Genomic DNA, 20,683 nt, shown 5'->3' with positions numbered 1-20,683 from the left:
GTCAATTTATTATTAAATTCCCCAGTGATTTCTTCCTCGATGAATACAAGTGAGGTTTTTAATTAAAAATAAGAGGCCTCGCACACTGCATAAGCCGGCAGCCACCCTATTCATTAACGCAAGCAGGATTAATTAATTTATAAGCGCACACACATACACACGCCTGATGTGATGATATGTATGCACGTCTGACTGCGTGGGAGTAAAAACGAGAGGGAGAGTGAGTGTGCTCACAGGAGTGCACGTACCGCATCGACGTCCGTACGTGAGCAACGCCAGATCTAGTCGGATGAGTCGAGTCCGTGTTGGTGAATTTTGCTGGTGTTGAATATTTTGTGAAAGCACTTGAATTGATTACAGACTAAATTTCAGAACAGGTCCTGAAACACCTTGCTTTAGCAATGGAGATTTTAATCTAAACAAAATCATTCAGACAAACGCTTGAGGGTCGAAGAACTGGTGTTGCACTTGACTTTCAATAGGGCTTCAGGCAGAAGCCGAAACTTAAACCAAAGGAGATCACGTTTGGTCGCATCGAGGAATTGGACGGAATTTCAAATTTTCATAACTATTCACTTCGACAAAATCACTTTGAAACTTGAATACTATTTACAATTCCCATCAAGGATCTATTCGCGTTTTTTTTAATTTCTGATAAAAATTCATCAGGCAGAGTGGGTGAAATAAAATAACACACCATTTTAAAAGTAACTGACATTATGAGAGATTTCTTTCACCATAATAATAAAAAAATGAATAGGTAGGAATTATTCTAGAACTAGTTCAATGAAGACCCCTTTTTGCTATCTAAAAAATCCACGTTTTGAGCAGGAAATCGCTTTAATATCCTTAATGCACTCTACACACTTTTGACAAACTTGAAAAGAGCTTCTTGAGAGATCGACACGCACGCATTCATTGGTCAAAGAGCAACAGCAGTTTCAACAAAAGAGCGAAAGCGAATTTGTACATCTTTACGTAACAGTTTGCTTTGAAAAATTCTTTTCCAAAGTCACTTACTAGAAGCAAGCACACACGTCCCAACTTGCTCCCAGACATTTTGATATTTAAACACTGCAAAATTGTGTTTACGCATCGCCCTCAGGCGTTGGTGGAGTGTATGCAAATACTCGTCGGCTATTCCAATCGCATGCATCACGGAGCCCATACTCGCGTTCGCCGGCACGCGCACGTCATTTTCCGCCACCTGCTCTGGCGGCGGGGATGCTGCAACATACGCACACCTGTTATGCTGTCAGGGGTGTCTGCTTCAGCCGACTTGTGAAATACACCTGCTTGATCAAATTCTCCCTGCGTGAAATTGAGCAATCGATCCAATCCGTCGGGGGCAGATTAAAAATGTTAAGATTGAGTTGTGTCAACTCATCAGCAAAAAGCCTAGTTCAAATACCAGGTGAAGCTGCTTCTCACGTGTACTTTATAGAAGGTGTAGTAAGAGCACTGATTATTCCAAGGGGACACTACCCATTAATACCAATGGATTACAAAACCGCTCGCAAAACTAGTTGCTCAGCAATCCTCCTAGCTTGATTAATTCATTATAAGGGCTTCCCTTGATGCTTCCTAAACTCATTATACTTTGCTAAGCTAAAAGCAGTTATTCAGATTATTTACCAACTAAATTTATTAGGTAACCGTGATAAAAATTTGGATCAGACGAAATTGATTTATAAACAATTTCAACAATCAAAAAGGACTTTCCTATAGTAAAAATTCAGGAAAAAGTTACATTGACTGACAAGGTATCAGCATTTCCTTTTAACTTATCACGGTTACCTTGTTCTCTACGATCGATATTTTAGCTTTACTTTTTTTAATATCTGATGTTGGTCTTATCTGTATTTTTTAAATAGACCCCGTGTCGTGATTAATCAGCTTGTTTAAATGTCTGGCGGGTTCAAAGCCATTTAGCACAATTCCGCCATGAATTTCGCATTTAGCGCTTGTCATGTGCAGGCCTGTGAAACTCACCTTTATCATTCTACCTGTCAGCTGCCTCTTTCCTGACACATATGCAAGGGGCCAAGTCTTCCGATCTCCACGAGCTCATACATTTTTACTCATTCGCTCCACGTATTGGCACTGGAAGAAGAAGTTTGGCCTCTAAATTTCGACCCCGCTTTGTTGTTGGTCTACTCGCCACTTTGCGGCACATCTTTTCCACCAGCACGCTCAGATAACAGGGTGACTGCTCTCTTGCGGAAAAAAACGAATGCGAAAATACTATCTCGCAGCATCCAGCTGCCTCTCAGCGAAATTGCGGTACCCTTATTAGAAAAGATTTTGAGGATTCGGATCAGGTGCGTGCGGCTGCTTTGCGCAGACTTTTGTTTGACTTTGCCTCTCAGGCAGATTCGCAGAATAATAATTCCATCAAACTTTGCTCCATGTTTCTTTTCCCTTTGATAACACCCAAAGAAAAAGTTCTCAAAAGAGGGCCAGCAACAACAAAGAAATGTCGATTGTTAATTTTAGTCTAATTAAGAAGTTCAAGATTGGAATTGTTTAGTTTGGTTTCGTTAGATTGGCATTGGATAACTTTTCGAAGGTACCTCGAAGTCTGGACTTGAATCATTTTGGCCCAAAGTTTCTCAAGATGGAAGCAAACAAACTTACACCTTTCCTCGCAAACGTGATTGCAGACAAGAGTATGTTTATAATGTTCCTTTGTATTTTTTTTCCACCAAATTAACACTGCCATTGCGATTTCGCTGTTGGCACAAACTTGTTCTACGCCAAGTGAGATTCAGAATGCTAATTATTCCGCCAGAACAAAAAGAATCAGTGCCTGCTATTTTCCACCGAATACAAAAGCCAGCCAGGCGAACAGTTGTAGTGGAAGTCGTCCCTTCCTCGGGCAGCGCTGAGACGGTGCTTGTCGGCCATAAATATAAAAAGCAGAGCATGCCTTGCAAGCAGGCAGGAGAAAAAAAGAAACCCGTTCGTCAGGGGGCTAATTCGAGTCTTCGCCGTTTTGCATGCAAATCAGGCTGAAATTGCTTTTTGATTGTGTCTTAAATAAATGATCAACACTAACGTCACAGCTCTCTCAAGATAAAGGAATTAATTAAACGTAGCCAATTTAAGAAAGCATGCGTTAAAGCAAATTCGAGCTTACTCTTGATGCGAAAAGGTATTAATTTTGAGCGCTAATACACCAATATGGAACTTCATAATTTGGAACTGCTCTAAGACTTGGCAGCGCCCCCAAAAAATTATTGGAATTTGGCAATGTCACTGAAGAAATAGTAGTAGAAAATGGAGGCCATAATATAAAATGGTTTGATGAACGTGGTTTATAATTTGATTACCAGGCCAGTAACGCAGCATTTGTAATTAAGCAGACGTCAACGGACTGGGAATAAAAATTAAACCTGATGTCTTGCAGAGGAGAGCAGTTACATCCCAGTAGAATTATCACAATTCCAGCATTAATTCAAATCAAAATATCTGGAATGTCAATTAATGTTTGTACATTATGAATATATTACACAATTAGAATTACGGGTACAAAATCCAGCAAAATTTGGAAACACCGGATGGTGAGTCAGCTGATGTTAGCACAGATGGGCACTCTTATGTTACATGAAATCCAGAACAATAAGGGTGCCATCCTAGCAAACATTAACTAAACGAAGAATACCAGAAGCAGTTGCTAACTTGAATAACATGAGCAGAGAGCGAACAGCAGCAGCGTTGTAGTGTGGAATTGAGAAACGTACTATTTATAGAGCTCATAGTGTCGTGTGGAATTAATAAAAATACATCACGCCACTATTAGCTCGTAAAATATTACGGATTAAAAAAATTACTTTTTTTGCTTCACTCGGCAGTCGTATACCGCTTGGTTTAAACTGAAGCTGTAGAATGTACTTTGTTCAATGAGAAATACGACCCCGATGAATTTTTTCCATATTCAATCTGGGAGCGCATTCAGCACTAGCAAATGAGAATGAGCCATTGCGACGCGGGAAGAATAAGGCGAATCGCGGCAGATCAAATAAAAAAACATGACGTGACACGACTAACCCTAAAAATAAGAGCATTAAAAAATGAGCAGAAAAATCTATTATTAATCAAATGTAGATTGTAGTTCGATCCAAGCAACGAATATAGTGTAAAGACTTTTTGCGAAGGGGATCCCCGAGATGGCAGTCGAATTTATCAAGAAAGCAAATTCCACGTACCATCCCAGGAAACCCCCGCACAACAGCAGTAGTACGGTTCTTCCCTCCGACGCTGCTCGACGAAATCGCCAGAAAACAATATGTTGCGAGTGTGAAGTCGGTAAATGTTCTGCTGAATATAACACTTCTTGATTGTGGTTCAAATCTCAAGTGGCATAACGGCAAGCATTAACCGAGAGCAGCAAAATCGCGATCCAAAACAGCAACGGGCAGTTGAATCTTTCAGTAGGATCATCAAACAAGGATGCCAGTGTTTAAAAACACACAAATTAGAATTAAGCACGAAGTGCAAAACCCATTTTTTTTTAAAAACGCTGGACGATGAGTCAGTGGATGTTAGCTCTACGTTACATGAAATCCAGAACAATAAGGTTGCCATCCTAGCAAACATATTAAGCAACCAGAAGCACAGAGAGCGAACAGCAGAGGCAGGCAGCGTTGTCTAAGGTGCAATTCGTTATATTTATAGAGCCCATAATGTCGTGTGTAATAATTAAAAATACATCACGCCACTAGTAGCTCTTAAAATAACACGATTAATACTCCGGCAGTCACTGCTTGATTCAAAACTGGTTGTAGAATGTACGAAGGTCAATGACAAATGCGACCCCGATGAATTTTTTCCACTCAGGGGCGCATTTAGCATTAGGCAATGAGAGTAACACAATCATTATGCCTCTTTTATAGGGCGAATCGCGTCAGATCAAATCGAAAAAAAAATTGCTTCACAACTAGCCAAAAAAATGAAAGCATGCAAAACAATGCAGAAATTACAAAGTTCTTCATCGGAAACATTAAAACAAACAGTGGCAATATCAGCAAGCATGGACCGATCCAAAACAGCAATGGATATAGCAGGATCAGATGAAGTTTTGCGAAGGGGATTCCCGAGATGGCATAGTGAATTTTAAAAGATAGAAAATTTCCCATGCCGTCCCAGCAAACCACCGCACAAAATAGCAGTAGTATGGGGCTGCTCTTTGTAAGAGTGAAATCGGTAAATGTTCTGCCGACATGACACTTATGATTGCAGTTAAAATCTCAACAATAAGTGACATATCAGCGAGCATTAACCGAGAGCTGCAAAATCGCGATCCAAGAGAGCAACGGGCAGCATGATCAGCAAGATCTTGAAGACTTTTGCGTAGGAGTGCCCGCGATGGCCTAGGATAGTTATTAAAGTATTGCAACTTTCCCGTGCCACTCGCGGGTAACCCCGCACAAAATCGCAGTAGTAGAGCTCTTCCCTTTGACGCTGCTCAGGATGAACTGACCTTTCCGTGGTTGAGAATCGAGTTTAAATAGTCTGGCTGGCCAACAGAAGGATAAAGGTGCCAAAATAACCCCTACTACCACCAAGCGGGATCATAGAACACCTGTGTGGAAAACAAATAACAACATGCGCGTATAGAGCAGATGCACGAATGCACAGGCTCCGCCGCATTCCTCTGTTAAGTGCAGTAAACATAAACAACCCAAACAATCCCGAGAAACAAGTACAAACCTGACTTTGTTTTGCTTCACACTCGCGGCCACAAAAGTCTATGCTTTGAGAAAAAAAGTAGTATAAAATTTTTGATTATTTTCCTATATTTTTATTTATATTTGGGACACTATCGGCGTACGATTTAAGTACATGACAGGCAGCTTGGGATAATGTTAGAGGTTTATTATACAGTCGAGTAAACTGATGCAGCACTGACGATGCGGCGCTGGTGCGCATAACAGATCATTGAGCAATTCGAGCATTAAGTCAAAGTTGTAGAATAAATATATAATTAATGCTTCTCTCCCCACAATCGATCTATGAAATTAAATTTATTGATCATTTTATAATTGAATTAACTGGAACTAACAGAGGAACTGTCACTTTTTTTGGGATAAAAATCAAATTATATAAAATAACCTTATTTAACCACATGGATAACCATTCTAAAGCATATTTTTTACAGCATTGAGCTGCTTGCATTGCCAATGTGTGCTCTAAATTTTGTATGCGTATTTTTAAATATACGGGCATTTAGCTTGACAGCACCTTTTGATCTTTCCCATTTCCTCTCTGCACAACAAGCAAATAGAAAATCCCACGTTGTAGCTTTGAATCGAAAAAGAAGCGAGAGAGAGAGAGAGAGAGAGAGAGAGAGAGAGAGAGAGAGAGAGAGAAGCAGGAGCAAAAAGTCTCGCCTGTTAATTTGCTTATTTGCGCAGCGAAACGTCGGTGTATGCTGTTTGAGGCGTGTACCATCAAAGGAACGTCGTTCGCGTCCCTCGTGTTTGAATTTTCCCTACCGTTGGCATTAATAAGGGGAAATCCGTTCAAGTGTAAATTTGCAATTCCAGCGCCTAAACTTGCTATCGCACAAATCATCGTGCAGTCAAAAGAATGCGGGCCCCTCCTGTGCAGAGAGATCTGGCCCTTTTTTATTGCGCATCAAAAGGCAGGAATAATGAGCCGCAGATAATTAATTAAATTTATAGCATTTCAAGCCCCAAAAGTGTACCTTTTCCCTCGACCCTTCGCTTTTTATTCCAGCCGCGTCACATTCACGAACGAAATCGGCACACAGAGATTTTCATTTGGCCATTGACAGATGCAGCCGGAATAAAGGCAACAATGCAGCCAGCACTGATTAAACTAGTTGGCTTCTATTATACATATATGTAACGTGTCGTCGGCCAAGTATATAATCTATCACGTACTACATGCGCGTGGGTGGGCATGTGCACATTCACTACATCATGCCACTGTATGTGTGTGTGTAGAGCTGCGGAAAGACTTGGATCGGCGGCGGCGGCGGGTGCGCCAAACTGGCCCATTGGCGCATTGTTTATCTGAACAATGGTCGCTTTTCACTTCGATTTGCCCACGAGCCGTGTGCACCCTCGGTCCTGCCTGCGATTTCGTCTAAAGCGGCGATTTTATTGCAAATAATGGCGATTCTTGGGATGCACATTCAGCCTAGCGCCTTTTTGCCAATCGATGTTTATTCTCGCCGTTGCGGTGCGAGCGTACGTTTTAAATTGATTTTCCGGCCACTGTGCTGTCTGGCCCTGCGTTCGAGTCGTGGTTGTTGGTTTCTAAAGTACTGTGAAACAACTTTTTATGGGGGTAAAAATAAAGCTCTTTTCGCCTGGTCTCAATGGTGGTGAAACTTTTCAGCGGCTTGTGGGAAAATGGAAAGTTCTCTTCCGGAAATAGATTGCAGCTTGTTAAGAGACAGAGCCTTTGGTAAAAATAAGAAATACGCTCTCTTTCTCAAAAGTTTTGATCTACCATTCATCCTTCCACGGCTAGAAAAAATAGCTTTTTGTTGATTATATGACCTCATTTGTGTATTTGATTTCCATGATATACAAAATAAGAATAAAAATGACAATTCAGCAATTATTTGAAATTATTAAAAATTGAATTTGATATCTCTGTGGAAAATTTTCCTCTCGATCTCACGCAAACCGGCTCCTTTGACTACAAAAATTTGCTATTGAATAACTGTGTTCTTTTTTTTTATTAAATCTCACAGAATTTTTTAATTTATGTAGCCTGAAATTTAATAGTCTAATAATGAGAAATGAAAAGAAGCCGCTAATAAACGAACTTCAATCTAATCCTTCTCTGAATTGGTTGAACTTGTTACGTTTTCCCAATAAAACACACTAAATTGAAATCAATTTAGTCAAAACATGCGCTCTTTAATTCAAGCTGCAATTGCTGCACGTTTTATTTAAACTGAAACTCCATAGCATACTTTAAAGTAAGCCAAAGCATTCAACTGTAAAGTAGAGCGTCGTCGTTTGCCTGAAGTTTGCACTAGAAACAACAACTTAAAAGTGGTTTCAAAAGTAAAACAAACGTTCCATATAGAAAACGTGGCTATTCAAATACAGGGTTCCCGGCGCTCCAGTTTATTGCATTTCCAAAGAGGCATAATATTGAAAACGTCCCTGAACTGCAAACACTGAACGACCCCCTCGAGTGCTGGCCAATGAATGCGAATTGCCAGCGCTGCAGTGGAACTGTTGATATTCATCAAGCATATCTGACTGCCGTGCACAATATTTTAATACACGCTGCCGACGTGAGCCCCGGCGTGAGCAACAAAGGGACTGAAGAGGTTTGCAAACACAATGCGCGGTCCAGCAGCCAGCCTCACTTCAATCAAGCCAATATTGACGGGTGCATAGACGAGAGCGAGCCGCCAATTGGCTGCTGCCGTTCGAATCGAATCTTAATTAATTCGCGCGCACCCACTGCACCTTTCCGGCCCTTTACGGCTCCGATCGAGCAAGCAAACACCGAGCGATGTAACAATTGCGCATAATTTCACATTCGGCGCGCCCCCGTGAAACCACAGCTGCTGGGGCGAACTTTGCCTGCGAGTTTCATTTATGGTCCTGCGAGCTCTATGCGCCTCTTTTGTGCAAGACCACGATTTTCACTCTCTCGTGTCTCTCACATCGTCGCTCACCGCGTTCACGAGCTAATGTCAAGCAGGCACGCGATATTTCTCCACATAAATATATAATCACGGCGGAATCGCAGATGAGTCCATTCGTTTGCCGCTTTATTGCATTTCGATCTGTTTGCTGTTTGTCATATATCTGAATGTAAATAAAATAATAAGTCAGCCATTTTCAGCCCTTTTTATGTAAATCATAGCGATGGGTGACACCTGCCAAGAAAATGAGGAAAATGCTTTTTTTAAACATTTAACTATGAGAGGACAAACTGTTAACTTCACTCTCATTTTTGGAAGATTCTATCGTTTTTCAACCTAAACAGGAAAGATTTTACTAGAGCGATGTTTTATTTTCTCCTTAATTCTGTAACTGTAATTTTTGCATTATTCCGATTGTTAAATACACGTTTTTGGTTTTGTTTAATTTATTCATTTTGCAAGCACTTGGTGCTCGTAGTATAACTTTCTTTGCTACGTGGGGTCTTTTAAACTAAACCCAATATTTCGTTTTCTAACTTTCGGTTGGTTTTTCAGGCCGTATATTATCAAAATCTGATTACTTTAATACTTTAGAAGATGCTCTCACGTTCCATCAGCAAAACAATCAATCAACAAGAATTCCAAGGCTGATGAGTTTGCGGATCGTGAGAAACAATTTGCAATCAGTAATTACACGCGAGCCCGAGAATCGCGGCCGGCACACTTTTGTTTCGCCTGAGAGGAGGGGTAATAAATTTTGCGAAGGAAGCGCAGCCTTTGCTCACAGTCAGGGGCAATCGAGCGAAAAATTAAGTCTTGCCGAAGCGTGGACGGCGATGAGCACGCTGATGCACCCTTTCTACGAGTGAATTTTCCGTAGAACCTTTGTCGAATCGATTCACTGCCAGATAATCTCGACCGTTCTCCACACTGCGTGAAGCTGAGCAAGTTTACATACGCACAAAGAGCTTCTATAGAAATTTGGGCCAGTGCTTTTTTATGGTTCCTGACCAGATATGGGGTAAAAATTACGAGCTCTGAAATTTAGACGTGTTATCCCTCGAAAAGAACGTATTTTATAGCATTTTGAGTTGGTTTGGAAGGCAGATCAAAATACGTTAATAAAAGTGTATTATATGATCATAAGTATAGAGTAACAAATAAATTCCAATTTTCTTTATTGGTTACCCCGTTTTAATTAAGTTTTTAATAAATAAAAGTGATACATATGCATCAATTGTAAACGCGATCAGAGACAACTAACTTACTGACAGGTCATCTCTGTCATGAGTTATGCTCTGCGGTTGGTAAGCCAACATTTACGCAGAGACACATGGGAACATGCGAGTGATCGCACGGTGGGAAGGAAGCGGCAGGTCATCGGTTGTTGGGCAACCAAACATGCAGTTCGACCGTAATCGTGTTTACACTAGACGGTCGGGCGTGAACATAAACGCACTTCCAATCGGCCACTTTGCGCGCAGGAATACCGGCCGTCCACTGCATGGCTGTTTGCGTGGGCAGATTAGGCCGGGGGCTGCAGCGGCTGCGGAAGAGCTGGGCAAAAAACGGTGACCTCTTTCCCGCACAATATAATGCATTCACGACGTGAACCGAGCGATATTAAATTGTTCCTTATCTTATATATTCAATGAAAGTTTATTCTGAGGTCGCTGCGCGGCGAACGAGGAGGAAAAAAGGAAAGCTCTCTGTTCTGCTGCTGCCACCACTGATAAATCAATCTCGCCGTGCGCAAAACACATTTTTTACGTGCATAGTCGGGGAACGTTTCCCATCAGAACTGTGCCGCGGCATCTCCATTTTTTGCATTATTTATGAGCCGGCAATTTATTGGAGTGAGCGTGTGTTCCCTGTCAGATGAATGAGTTAACCACGGTGGATGCGGCAGTCCCCGAAAAATGTAGCTTTTCTTCCTGGCAGCGTATTATAGATTCACACATTAAGAGATATGCAGGTGACACTAAACGACGTGCAGTTTCAAGCCCGTGGCAAATTACATCATTAATCATGCAGATTCATATTGGTTTTTGCCTCGACAGACTAACATAGTAATTGGGTTGACCTTTAAATTGGCCTTTCCAATTGGCAAATAAATGTTGCAAAATCGGCTTCGCTAAAATTGTTTACCTTCTATGCGAGCGTCGGGCGCCGGGGCAAACGGGAAACGTCAACCGCGCGTTAGGCCGCAACACAATAGTGCGTTTCATTCGCCCGACAATACGGAAAGCGGGCAGACCAAAATACTGATCAATCGGCATCCTTGCTCATTTGTCCAGTGTGCATTTACACTATAGGTACGAAATGCGAATTTTTAGTGCCATGATAAAGCGTAAATAAATTCACTTTGTGTTGGCACCGGCGGTGAGGATTTTTCTGCGTGGGATAATTTGGAAATGCGAACAGCAATTTCCGTGTCGAGTCACCCAAACTGGAAATTACACGTGACGTGTGCGTGTCCACCATGTAAACGGTATAACTCATTTTTGATTGTGCAAACGAACTGCGTAGTCATGTTATTTCGCGAAGAGGCATTTAAATTAACTTTTTGGTGTAATGGAAATGTATATTATATTGCATATATAAAATATTTCACAAAATGCAAAATGCCCATATCTTTGTTTTTGAAAAAATGGCAAATATTTTTTCACGATTAAAATGTAATTTTGCTTATTGAATTTTAATTATTAAATTCTCTTCATCTCTCGATTATAAGCGTAATTGAATGTCGTCTTGCTTAATTTATAGGAGGAATTTCCAAATTTGTAAAACTGCGCCAACAAACAGTATTATTAATGCAAGATGGCAGTGTTTTTAACAACAATTTTACGTCCATTCTATGAAGATTAAACACTTTTCTACAAAATTACTGAGCCAACGGACGTGTTTCGTAAAACGGCTTAGGTGCAAACTTTGATCTATTCACGTTGGGAGGTCTTGGCAGGTCATATTTGCGCACCGAGGGTGAAAATATGCCAGCAGCTTGCTTACTTAAGGCACGACCGCAGCTTCGTCCCGCCTTTGCCATTCATAACCTCAACAATAAAGTGTAATAGTGCGGCTTGTTCCAAAAATGAGACACGACTGGCCTCTTTATTTATGAATTCGGGCCTGCCGGTAGGCAATTTGGGCCTTTCTTGCAATGTGCCCCTCGTCCCGTGGGGCGGCACGCTTAGAGTTGCGGCTAAAGTGTTCGCCGCCCAAGGCGAGCGCGTGAGCGGAGCTGTAAAAAGTAAGTTCTCTCGCTGCATGATTTATTTACGGTTTTGCTCGCACACTCTCCGCTCATTTGTATAATTGAACACAAATTACAACGAAGCTTTTTAACCAATGGCTTTTGTAAATGCAGAAGAAAATGATTTTTTAAGGAATAACTAGATCCGATTAGTTTAAAATAAAAATTAAAACAAGTACAAAATGAAAACATATGTTTTTGACTCCTTTTAAGCACACGACAATTACACCAGCCAGCCATTAATGATCACAGCAAAAATGGCAAAAATCGACCGCGCCACAGCAGCAGCCGCCAGGAGTGACACACATGCATTGTCAAGTGAATTTACTTTTTTCACTGCTGCATCCTACGTCCAGAGACGCGCAGCTCATTAGCTCAAGCTTACAGGAATTATTATTTTGAAATTTTATCATTTGTGGCGTCTATTTGCAGTTCTCTACACGGTCATTAGTAAAAACCTTTGTGTTGTATGCGACCGGGATGAATCCATTTCACAATTCACCACAGAAACATGCACTTAGCAAACACAGCGCTCGTAAAACCAAGATCCAAAACATTCCCCCTTCTATCGCACTCCTTTACGCAGGAACGGGGAGATAAATAATTGTCTGTAGCAATAAAGCGCAAGCAGTAAGACACGCGTAAAAGAGCAATAACCTAGAACACGTTCAGAAACACCAGTACACCTTGAAATTTGGATGCCCACAAAAGAAAAGTTCGTAATAAAACCCACAGGAGAAAAACGTGGGATAGTATTGATTTTTTAAGAATTTTATGGTAAATATAGTAACGCTACATAATAAGATTCATTGAAACATAACGAAGCACGTAAGATTCACATTTTTAATTTTATACCCTTATAATATATACGAAAACATTAAAAATTTGCTGCATGATGGATGCGGTTCATAATTTGAATATCAAACCACCTACGCTGCACTAAAAAATGTGACGCAGACGCAAGCGGGTTGATATTAAAAACTGAACCTTTTGGCAGTTCGGTCTAGGCCCAGTCTTGTAACGATGGTCCAGAGTCCAGAATGACAGCAGGTCGCAACGTCGGAGAGTGATGCACAATCCAGAACAAAATCATCTACGCTGCTGCTCCAGAAAAAGGCAGACGTAGACAATTTTGATCTGAACAGTGATCAAAATCACAAATTCCAATACACCCCGTGAAATGAAAATAGCACCATCATGTACCAATGGCGAATGGGCCACCAGTGATTTTAATTCAAATCAAACTGGGAGCTCATTCGACATTGGTCCAAGGGCTAGCAACAAAGTAACACAAAAGTCGGAACATAAGTAAATACATTTATGCAAAATATCAAACCACTTATTAAGAGCCCCTTCCGCTGTGGAGTGTTGCCGGAAGCCCAGGAAGGAAAGGGAACCCCAGTGATTTTTAAAAAATAAACCATCTGAAGATCCTTTCCTTCCAGGACACCCCGGCTGAGGAAACCATAGAGACTGTTGCAAATTGAATGCCAACATGCCGCGGGGCAGAGGCAACTTATAGGATCTGATACAACCAATAAGTCACCAGCCCCACGAATTGTTAGCTCAAGTAAGGGCTGCATAGCTAAACAGCTAAATATTAAATATAATAAACCTATAACATTGTACGTACATGTTAACAACATTCCGTGGAATATAAAGACACCAAATAATTGAATAAAAAGTCTTAAGTATATTACGCGCTTCAGCTCCTACATTCCGGGCTTATAGGGACAAACTGTAGGGATGCACAGGAGGCAGAAGGGGTTTATATAGTGTCTGTTTGCGTCCGCAACAACGTTATGGAAAGTATCTGCACCAATCAAAAGAGCGTGCGAGAGTCATCCGGAATCTTTTGTTTTCTGCTGCATGCTAACGGGAAGAAACAGGCAGAAACTCGTCTGTTATTGTCGTGCATCATCCTCCCCTTTGTGGCTCAGCGCCTAACCAGTAACCACTTTGTTTTTAGATTAAAAAATAAGACTCTGGACTGATGAAGCTTTAAGCTTTCTCGCTTTCATTGCACTATTGCCCAGGAATACGTAATTTTATGCATTTTGCATAATATGTGAATTATTTTCAAGCTTTTTAATGTATAAATAGAAAATATTTATCAATGTTTAATTGTGAATTAATTCAATGCATTATCAGAAAACAAATTTCTTTATTTGATTCGGTATGCATGTCTATTTAGCTTGGGAAACATTTCTTATTGCAATATTACAAAACATATAAGGTGTTTATTTCCATTCGATAGTTTATTTCTCAAAAGAAACACGTTAGATATTTAAAATGTGTAAAGTCAGCAAACCACATTTGGGAGAAATTAGGCATTTTTGTAGTGTTGAACAACCCGCTAACACTCATGATTAAAATAGAAGTAAAATTTACCACTTTTCTCAATACTCGCCACACTACAGTCTATTTAAACTAAATAATAAATACTACTCAACATTCAACAATATACATATTTTGCAATATTAAATCAAATAAACCGTTTTCACAACTTTTTTAACTCGTAATTGAGGGTCACATCTCATTTTTTTAAATATTAAGGGACAATAAAACTTGTTAGTCTTTAAAACAAATTCAATTTTCAAGTTTTTTAATCTATCACGAATGAAATTTTAAAAAATGTATTTATTTCTATTTCTCAACTTTTGAATTACACGGAATGGGATGCCCCTGACAGAAACCCACTATTTCTGAGGAAATAACAACATATTTTTCCACTCAAAATACTGTTTTCCTATCAGAAATCAGAATAATTGAAATCACAACTTTGTATCACCCATTATCATCAGATAGTTTGTAAAATTAACAAGATCTGTCACCGGTTCCAAATAGCAAAAAACAACTTAATCTCTAAAAGAGTGTTTAATATTAATTGTCTCTTGTAATTACATTCTGGTAGCTATGCATGAATTTCGTGAAACGCAACCTGACAGAAACTTCATACTTTCAGGGAAAAATGTACAGCACGTTTTAATGCGTGGTCTTATTATTTAAAAATATTGCAAGTTTGACCGTAAAAAGTTGGCAATGCCACTTTGGCGCACGCAATAAAAGAGCGTTACGTCAAACGTAAGTGATAAAAATGCGCAAAGCGGGCGGCGGGTGCTGTGTAAATGTATTTCGGCGATGGCACACGGTGTTTGCTCAGTTAGTGAGAAAGAGAGAGTCGCAGGTGTGTCGTCACTCACTTTACGAGCACATTCAGCCCGTGCACCTTTGAAAGGGAGCAACCTAACCTACTGCTTTTTATTTCTCCATTCGCCTCGTTGGCAGAGTGCACTTTACCTGGACATCCCGGTGCTGGTCCGAACCGGACACCCAATTTGCCCTAAATGCACAAAAGGCTGTACTTAATATTTTTTGCAACAACACAGAGCATAGTCAGGCTGCAAAAGCCACTCAAAACACTCGGCTCGCAATAAGCTTTGACCGTAATTTAACTCGCGATTTAGCGGCTTACAACCACTTTGCATTCGCGTGCATTTAAATGTCGGCCAATTAGAGTCTCGGTGGTGGCTGCGGTGTCTGGTGATAAGCAGTAACTTGGAGGTAATGGTCGCCACTAACGACCCTCGATAAAAGCGGGTTGCACTAACTCGATTAACTGCAATTTACGGTAATTTGACCTGCGAAGAAATTGGTTTCACAATTTGCAATTGCATAGAGAGGTTGGTAAAATTAGAATAAAATTTTAATTAAATTCTGCTGCAAAGTTATACCCATAAGTAGATAGTTAAGCAGCACTAAATTCACATTCATAATTTAAAAAATATCATAAATCTGATCAGAAGAATCCAACTTGGACCTTGTCTTGATTGAAGTAAAAATAACAATTATTGGAACATTTTACATCTTGTTGCTGATAAACCGTAAATTACATTTTATTTGGATTTTTTAAGCTTTTTATCTGGCTTTTATGATGCATTCTTTAAAAGACACTCCATTATACTGTTGATGATGATGCTGCGGGAATGCGATGGAACTTCCTTCTTAAAAATATAGCGCTCAACAAGTTGTGGCCGTTTAAATCTGTGTCTCGTCACAAAACAGAGCTGAGAGCGAGCTGCTCGCTGAAACAAGTAGAGCACCGCGTTTGAACATGTTTTTATGTTGAGAAACAGAGGAGGTTGGGATTCTCCTGTTTTTCAAAACAACGAGAGCAATCTAAAGGACCAAATATTTACAAAGACTAGTTATTTTTAGTCATCCCCTGGCGGTAATTTAGCACAGAATATCTTCAGGCAACTAGTTTAAAAGGAGTAAAAAAGTTTCTTAAAATGATTTAATTAAAGGTTTTTATATAAATTAAATTTAATTTCACGTGGCTTTAAAAAATCGGGGAAATAGCTTGAATTTTGAATATTTTGGTGTTTAAACTGGCTGCAATTTTGAGGAATACAGTTTATTGTGATAAATTAACCAGACCCCGCGCGTTTCATATGGGCACGGTGACAAAGCCGGGCATGGGCACGCCAACACTATATCGTCATTTATTTGAGGGCAATCAATCAATCTATGTGACAAAAAATGGCTACAAAGGCGCATTCAAGGTTACGGAGACATGCAACGCACTCCAGCAGGGATGGTGCAAAATCGATAGAAAATTTTATTCCGCACAAAATCTGTTGTGGCATCTTAGTGAAAAGCGCGCGGTACCCAGATCGAAGCTCGGAATTTGTACACGCGTCGCATGGAGGCTAATTTCCTCCAACACGCACACCCTATCGCCAGCTAGGCGGGTGAATCGCTGCTTCCGCACAAACACGCATCTTTGAATTACGTTCCGATTCTCTCCTAGGGCCATTTATGCAAATCCAGTAGCAAGCGAGAAATAGCGGCCTCTCGCCGCGGCAAATTGGTTCTCTCATTCTGGCAGGTGCGGCTCGATAAATATTACATTGCGTATGTGGATGCTTGTGCGTCAAGCCCAAGCTGGAGATGCAGAAGGCAAGTTGCGGGGGAGCATTGGCAAGCTTGATGGGCCCCAGGGGGTCTCGTGTAGCAGGAGATGCTCTCGCACCCAAGAAAAGAGATCTCGCTCTCAGCACCGGGGTAATATGGTGCGAATTGAGTTAGGCTGCGACTTGGCGAGTTTGATGAACCTCCGCCGTGCTTTACGCTGACCTCAAAAGCGCCGGAACATGATCCCGACTGACGACGCAAAGGGATGGAAATGCCTATTACACTCGCCCACTCGCCATAACGTGCAATTTGTTTTTTTTATCAGCATTATAATCAGCTGTTTGCATTTTGAAACAATTATAACACACGACGTATGACCTATTTTTTAACTATTTACTTTGAAAATGCAGTCGGTTAATTTCTTAAGGGTTGAACAATTATTTGTTTCTTTCTGAACTTTGTGACCATACTAGAATAACTAATTCGCTCCAAAGAAGGTATACTATAACGATTTCAAACAAAAATGGGTAGAATAATTTTTTCGTCTCCAAGAATTAGTTTTAAATCACTTCCTCATTTTTATATTTTGGGTAATTGCGGGCATTCAAGTTTTGATGTAATTTCCACGTTGTTTGCAACTCCATAATAATTATTTTCAAATTTCTCAGGCTTAATAATCAATGTCATTTAAATTACTTTCAATTTAGATTTTGGAACTGCACTGTCCTTATCATTGATATAATCTAAAAAAAAATAACGACACGCATAATTATTTTATATCTCAATGTAATCCAGATCAAAACAAAAGAGCTTCTAAGAAACTTCTCGAAGCTGTGGATTTATTTATATTCCTCGGAAACTCCGTCGAGCAAAGGAAATGTGTGTACTTGTATGTATCCTCTATCACTCATAAATAAAGGTGCAATAACGCAATATAGTCATGCCTTTTGCAACCAAATACACAACGTCCACCTTTGTTGAGTTGTAACACTCGTGCATTTTTTATAAATTTGATCGACTGTCGTGCTCGCGGGTGCGGTCTAACAGAGGGTAAAACACACACACACAGTGGAGCAACATGCGCGCGGAATATAAAAGAGCCAGGCCAGTCTGGTGGGATTTGAAGTGGCAAAAAGTGCAGGTCAACAGAAATCTGCTACCCCGCCTGACAGCAGGGTCTGGAAACAAACTACAACGGCGTAGCTCGCAGTCGGCGGCTTATTTAGAAGACGCGGATGCAAAAAAGAACAAGCTGATGATAAAAAGTAAGGTCTGCGCGATGTTCCTTCTCTTGGGCGGAGCCACCTTGCTGGGGGTTGCAAAATATTTGCCGTGGAACTTTTCACCGGCAAAAGCTACAAAGAATTCAAAGAAAGCAGTCGCTTTCGAGTGGATAAAATGGTGATAAAAAAGGGCATTTTCTGTTCGGAAAAAATTATTCCCTTCAATGCTACCATTTAATTGCTAGCATGTTGCCTTTTCCTGCTATAATTTATTGTTATAATATTTATCTATATATTGACCAAGCAAGAATGAACAAATATAATAATAATCGAATAAAGAATTTCCTGTTATGTGTTATATCACCGATGCAAGGGCGAGGAAAACTTCATTTTTGTGAAAGGATTTTTATGTTTTATTGATGGCTGCTTTTCTGTCTGATTTCAGGGCGTTCGCTCGGATTCTGTGCGTATGTTGTCCCCGTCGGGTGCGGCGCCGCTACCAGGCCACCCTCCGGCCCAGGGCTAGCCAGGTATAAATCCAGACCATCTCGAGTTCTCCCCGCCCGCCCGCCCGTTCGCCCGCACACATGCAAAGTAGTGAGCACGGAATCAAGGATGGAGCCGAACGGAGACGCGACATGTGGTGCACACACATGCCCTCTCGCACTCACTCTCCGTTCGCCTGCTTGGAGAAAAAAGACGGCGGTGCTCACGGTGGAAGTAATGCATGACATATGAGCCGCCGGCATTGCTATTTCGGCACCGCGGGAACCAAGATGGCCAAGATGGAATTTTAATATTCACTCCTCAGACAGTAATTCCACTTCTGACATTACGCTCTTTCCCCTTTTATCACCCAAGAAGGAAATTCTTGGCATAACTAAAACACAAATAGCTGGTGTGTTGTTCTTTTTTTGCTCGTGGCATTGTTCATCCGCGCGCACACAGTGCCGACAGAGCGCAAACAGCACAAAGCGGAGAGTATATTTTTTGATAACTTGACACGGCAGCTTTCAGGACATTAATAGTCGTAAAAATTTACCGCGCTCGCCTCGTGCGTGCAATTTGCACGGTGGTTAACAGGGGCCGACCGCTCGCGCATGCGATACATCCCTAGCCACTGGTTTAGTCCAGGCGCGAATGCCGCCACCCTCTTTTCCTCTGGCGTCGACATTTTTCGTCTATAACAGCTCTCGTGATGCGAATTTTTATCGTCTATATTGAGAGAGCGGCCCCGGCTTGTAGGTGTCGTCTGCCAGCTCGTCGGTCTGGCGATAATGATATTGATAGCACCCTCTGCAAACCACGAGGGCGGTTATTAAGAAAAAATTCCTTGTCCCCACTCGCCGACAATGAGGACCGCTTGATGCCGGTTATTTTTTGCTGGCACGCGGCCATCGCTTCACCTTTCAGCGAGTACAAAGCGGCCGCCGACCTCTAATGACTTTCGAGTATCGCTTCAATTTTTTTTCCCTTTCACATTTGCATCTTATGAAGTTCGTGTTTGGCTTTTCTAATTGCGCCGCCGACCAGGCGCGGAAAATCGGAATCAATTTTCTATACGTGGCCATCTGTGCAGCGAGAGCGAGGGTTACGCGGCCGTAAGAGCGATGCGCTAGCTGGCGCCGTGTTCATAAAAGAGTGTTCATAAATCGATGGCTCGAATTGTTTTTATGATTGCAATTCCATTTGGATTATCCGGCGCGCCTTCCTCGCATTCCGCCATTCTATTAACCGAATTTCTGGAAAACGACCTATTACTGGCCAGCTAATCGCTTAAGTGCGGGATTATTAACTCGGCTTTATAGCGTTCGCGGTCACACATAAATTTCATTGAGCGGTTTGGAAATTTCACAAGAATATTTTGCAGCTTCGTGACGTTCAGCTCTGAGCAGACACCTGCCATCAGCGATGCTGCTTCTGCTCTGCTCCACCACCAAACTACTTTTTGCTCGCCCACTTGCCACCTCGTCAGCTGGAGATGCCGATCAACACTTATGCAACCCTCGGGCATACATGCCAAGCCGGTTGCATAAATGGAGTTTGTCAGGCGCTCTTGCTAGAAAGGTGCCTCTCAGAGTTTTCCCGAATTTTGCTTGGAATTTCATACTCTGTGGAAAATCCACGAGATTGGTTTTTTACGTGAGTTCGGCAATTTCTCGGCTTGCGCCGAGCAGGTCTGGTATATATAGCTCTCGAGTTGTATTTTGCCACCTCACTCGTGCATTCATTTCCTCACGCGAGCAAACGCATATATTTTCATACGTGTGTGCGCGCATTGCGTGCATTTTTATCAAGCTGGCCCATGGGAAATTAGTGGTGAACCTGCTTTCTCCGGACCTGGCCTCAAATCTTAGCATTTGCATTCTATCCCACAATTTCAATCCACCAAGACGAGGGATATTACAGCGCAGAGGGAGAAAAGCGGAGCTATATGGCTGTTTGTTTGCTGGTGGGCTGGAAAAAAACTCGCCACCGCTACCGAAATCGACGGTTGTTCCGCTGGGGAAAAATTTTAATTGCTGTGCGGCGCTGACAAAACAAAAGAGGAAATAACAAAAAACAAAAATAATACTCTTCACATCAGCCTAGGGCTGTTATTTGCTTATGCACTGGCAACCAGAGAAATAAAATATCAAAGTGAAA

The 20,683-nt window shown here is 41.3% G+C and overlaps 1 protein-coding gene across 1 annotated transcript in view; it reads left to right on the top strand.

Annotated features, from left to right (window-relative positions):
* The window catches only part of Dop1R2 (dopamine receptor 2), a 62,762-nt gene that overhangs the window by 41,381 nt on the left and 698 nt on the right, over window positions 1-20,683 (top strand). The window contains exon 4 of the mRNA XM_065496555.1: window positions 18,483-18,567. Coding sequence (XP_065352627.1) covers window positions 18,483-18,567 — 85 coding nt within the window. The remainder of the gene's footprint in view (window positions 1-18,482; window positions 18,568-20,683) is intronic.

The sequence above is a fragment of the Cloeon dipterum genome, chromosome 1 (assembly GCF_949628265.1).
Source record: "Cloeon dipterum chromosome 1, ieCloDipt1.1, whole genome shotgun sequence".
In the NCBI taxonomy this organism is placed as follows: domain Eukaryota; kingdom Metazoa; phylum Arthropoda; class Insecta; order Ephemeroptera; family Baetidae; genus Cloeon; species Cloeon dipterum.
Note: the sequence above shows the minus strand (reverse complement) of the source record. Positions and strands in the feature narration are given on the sequence as shown.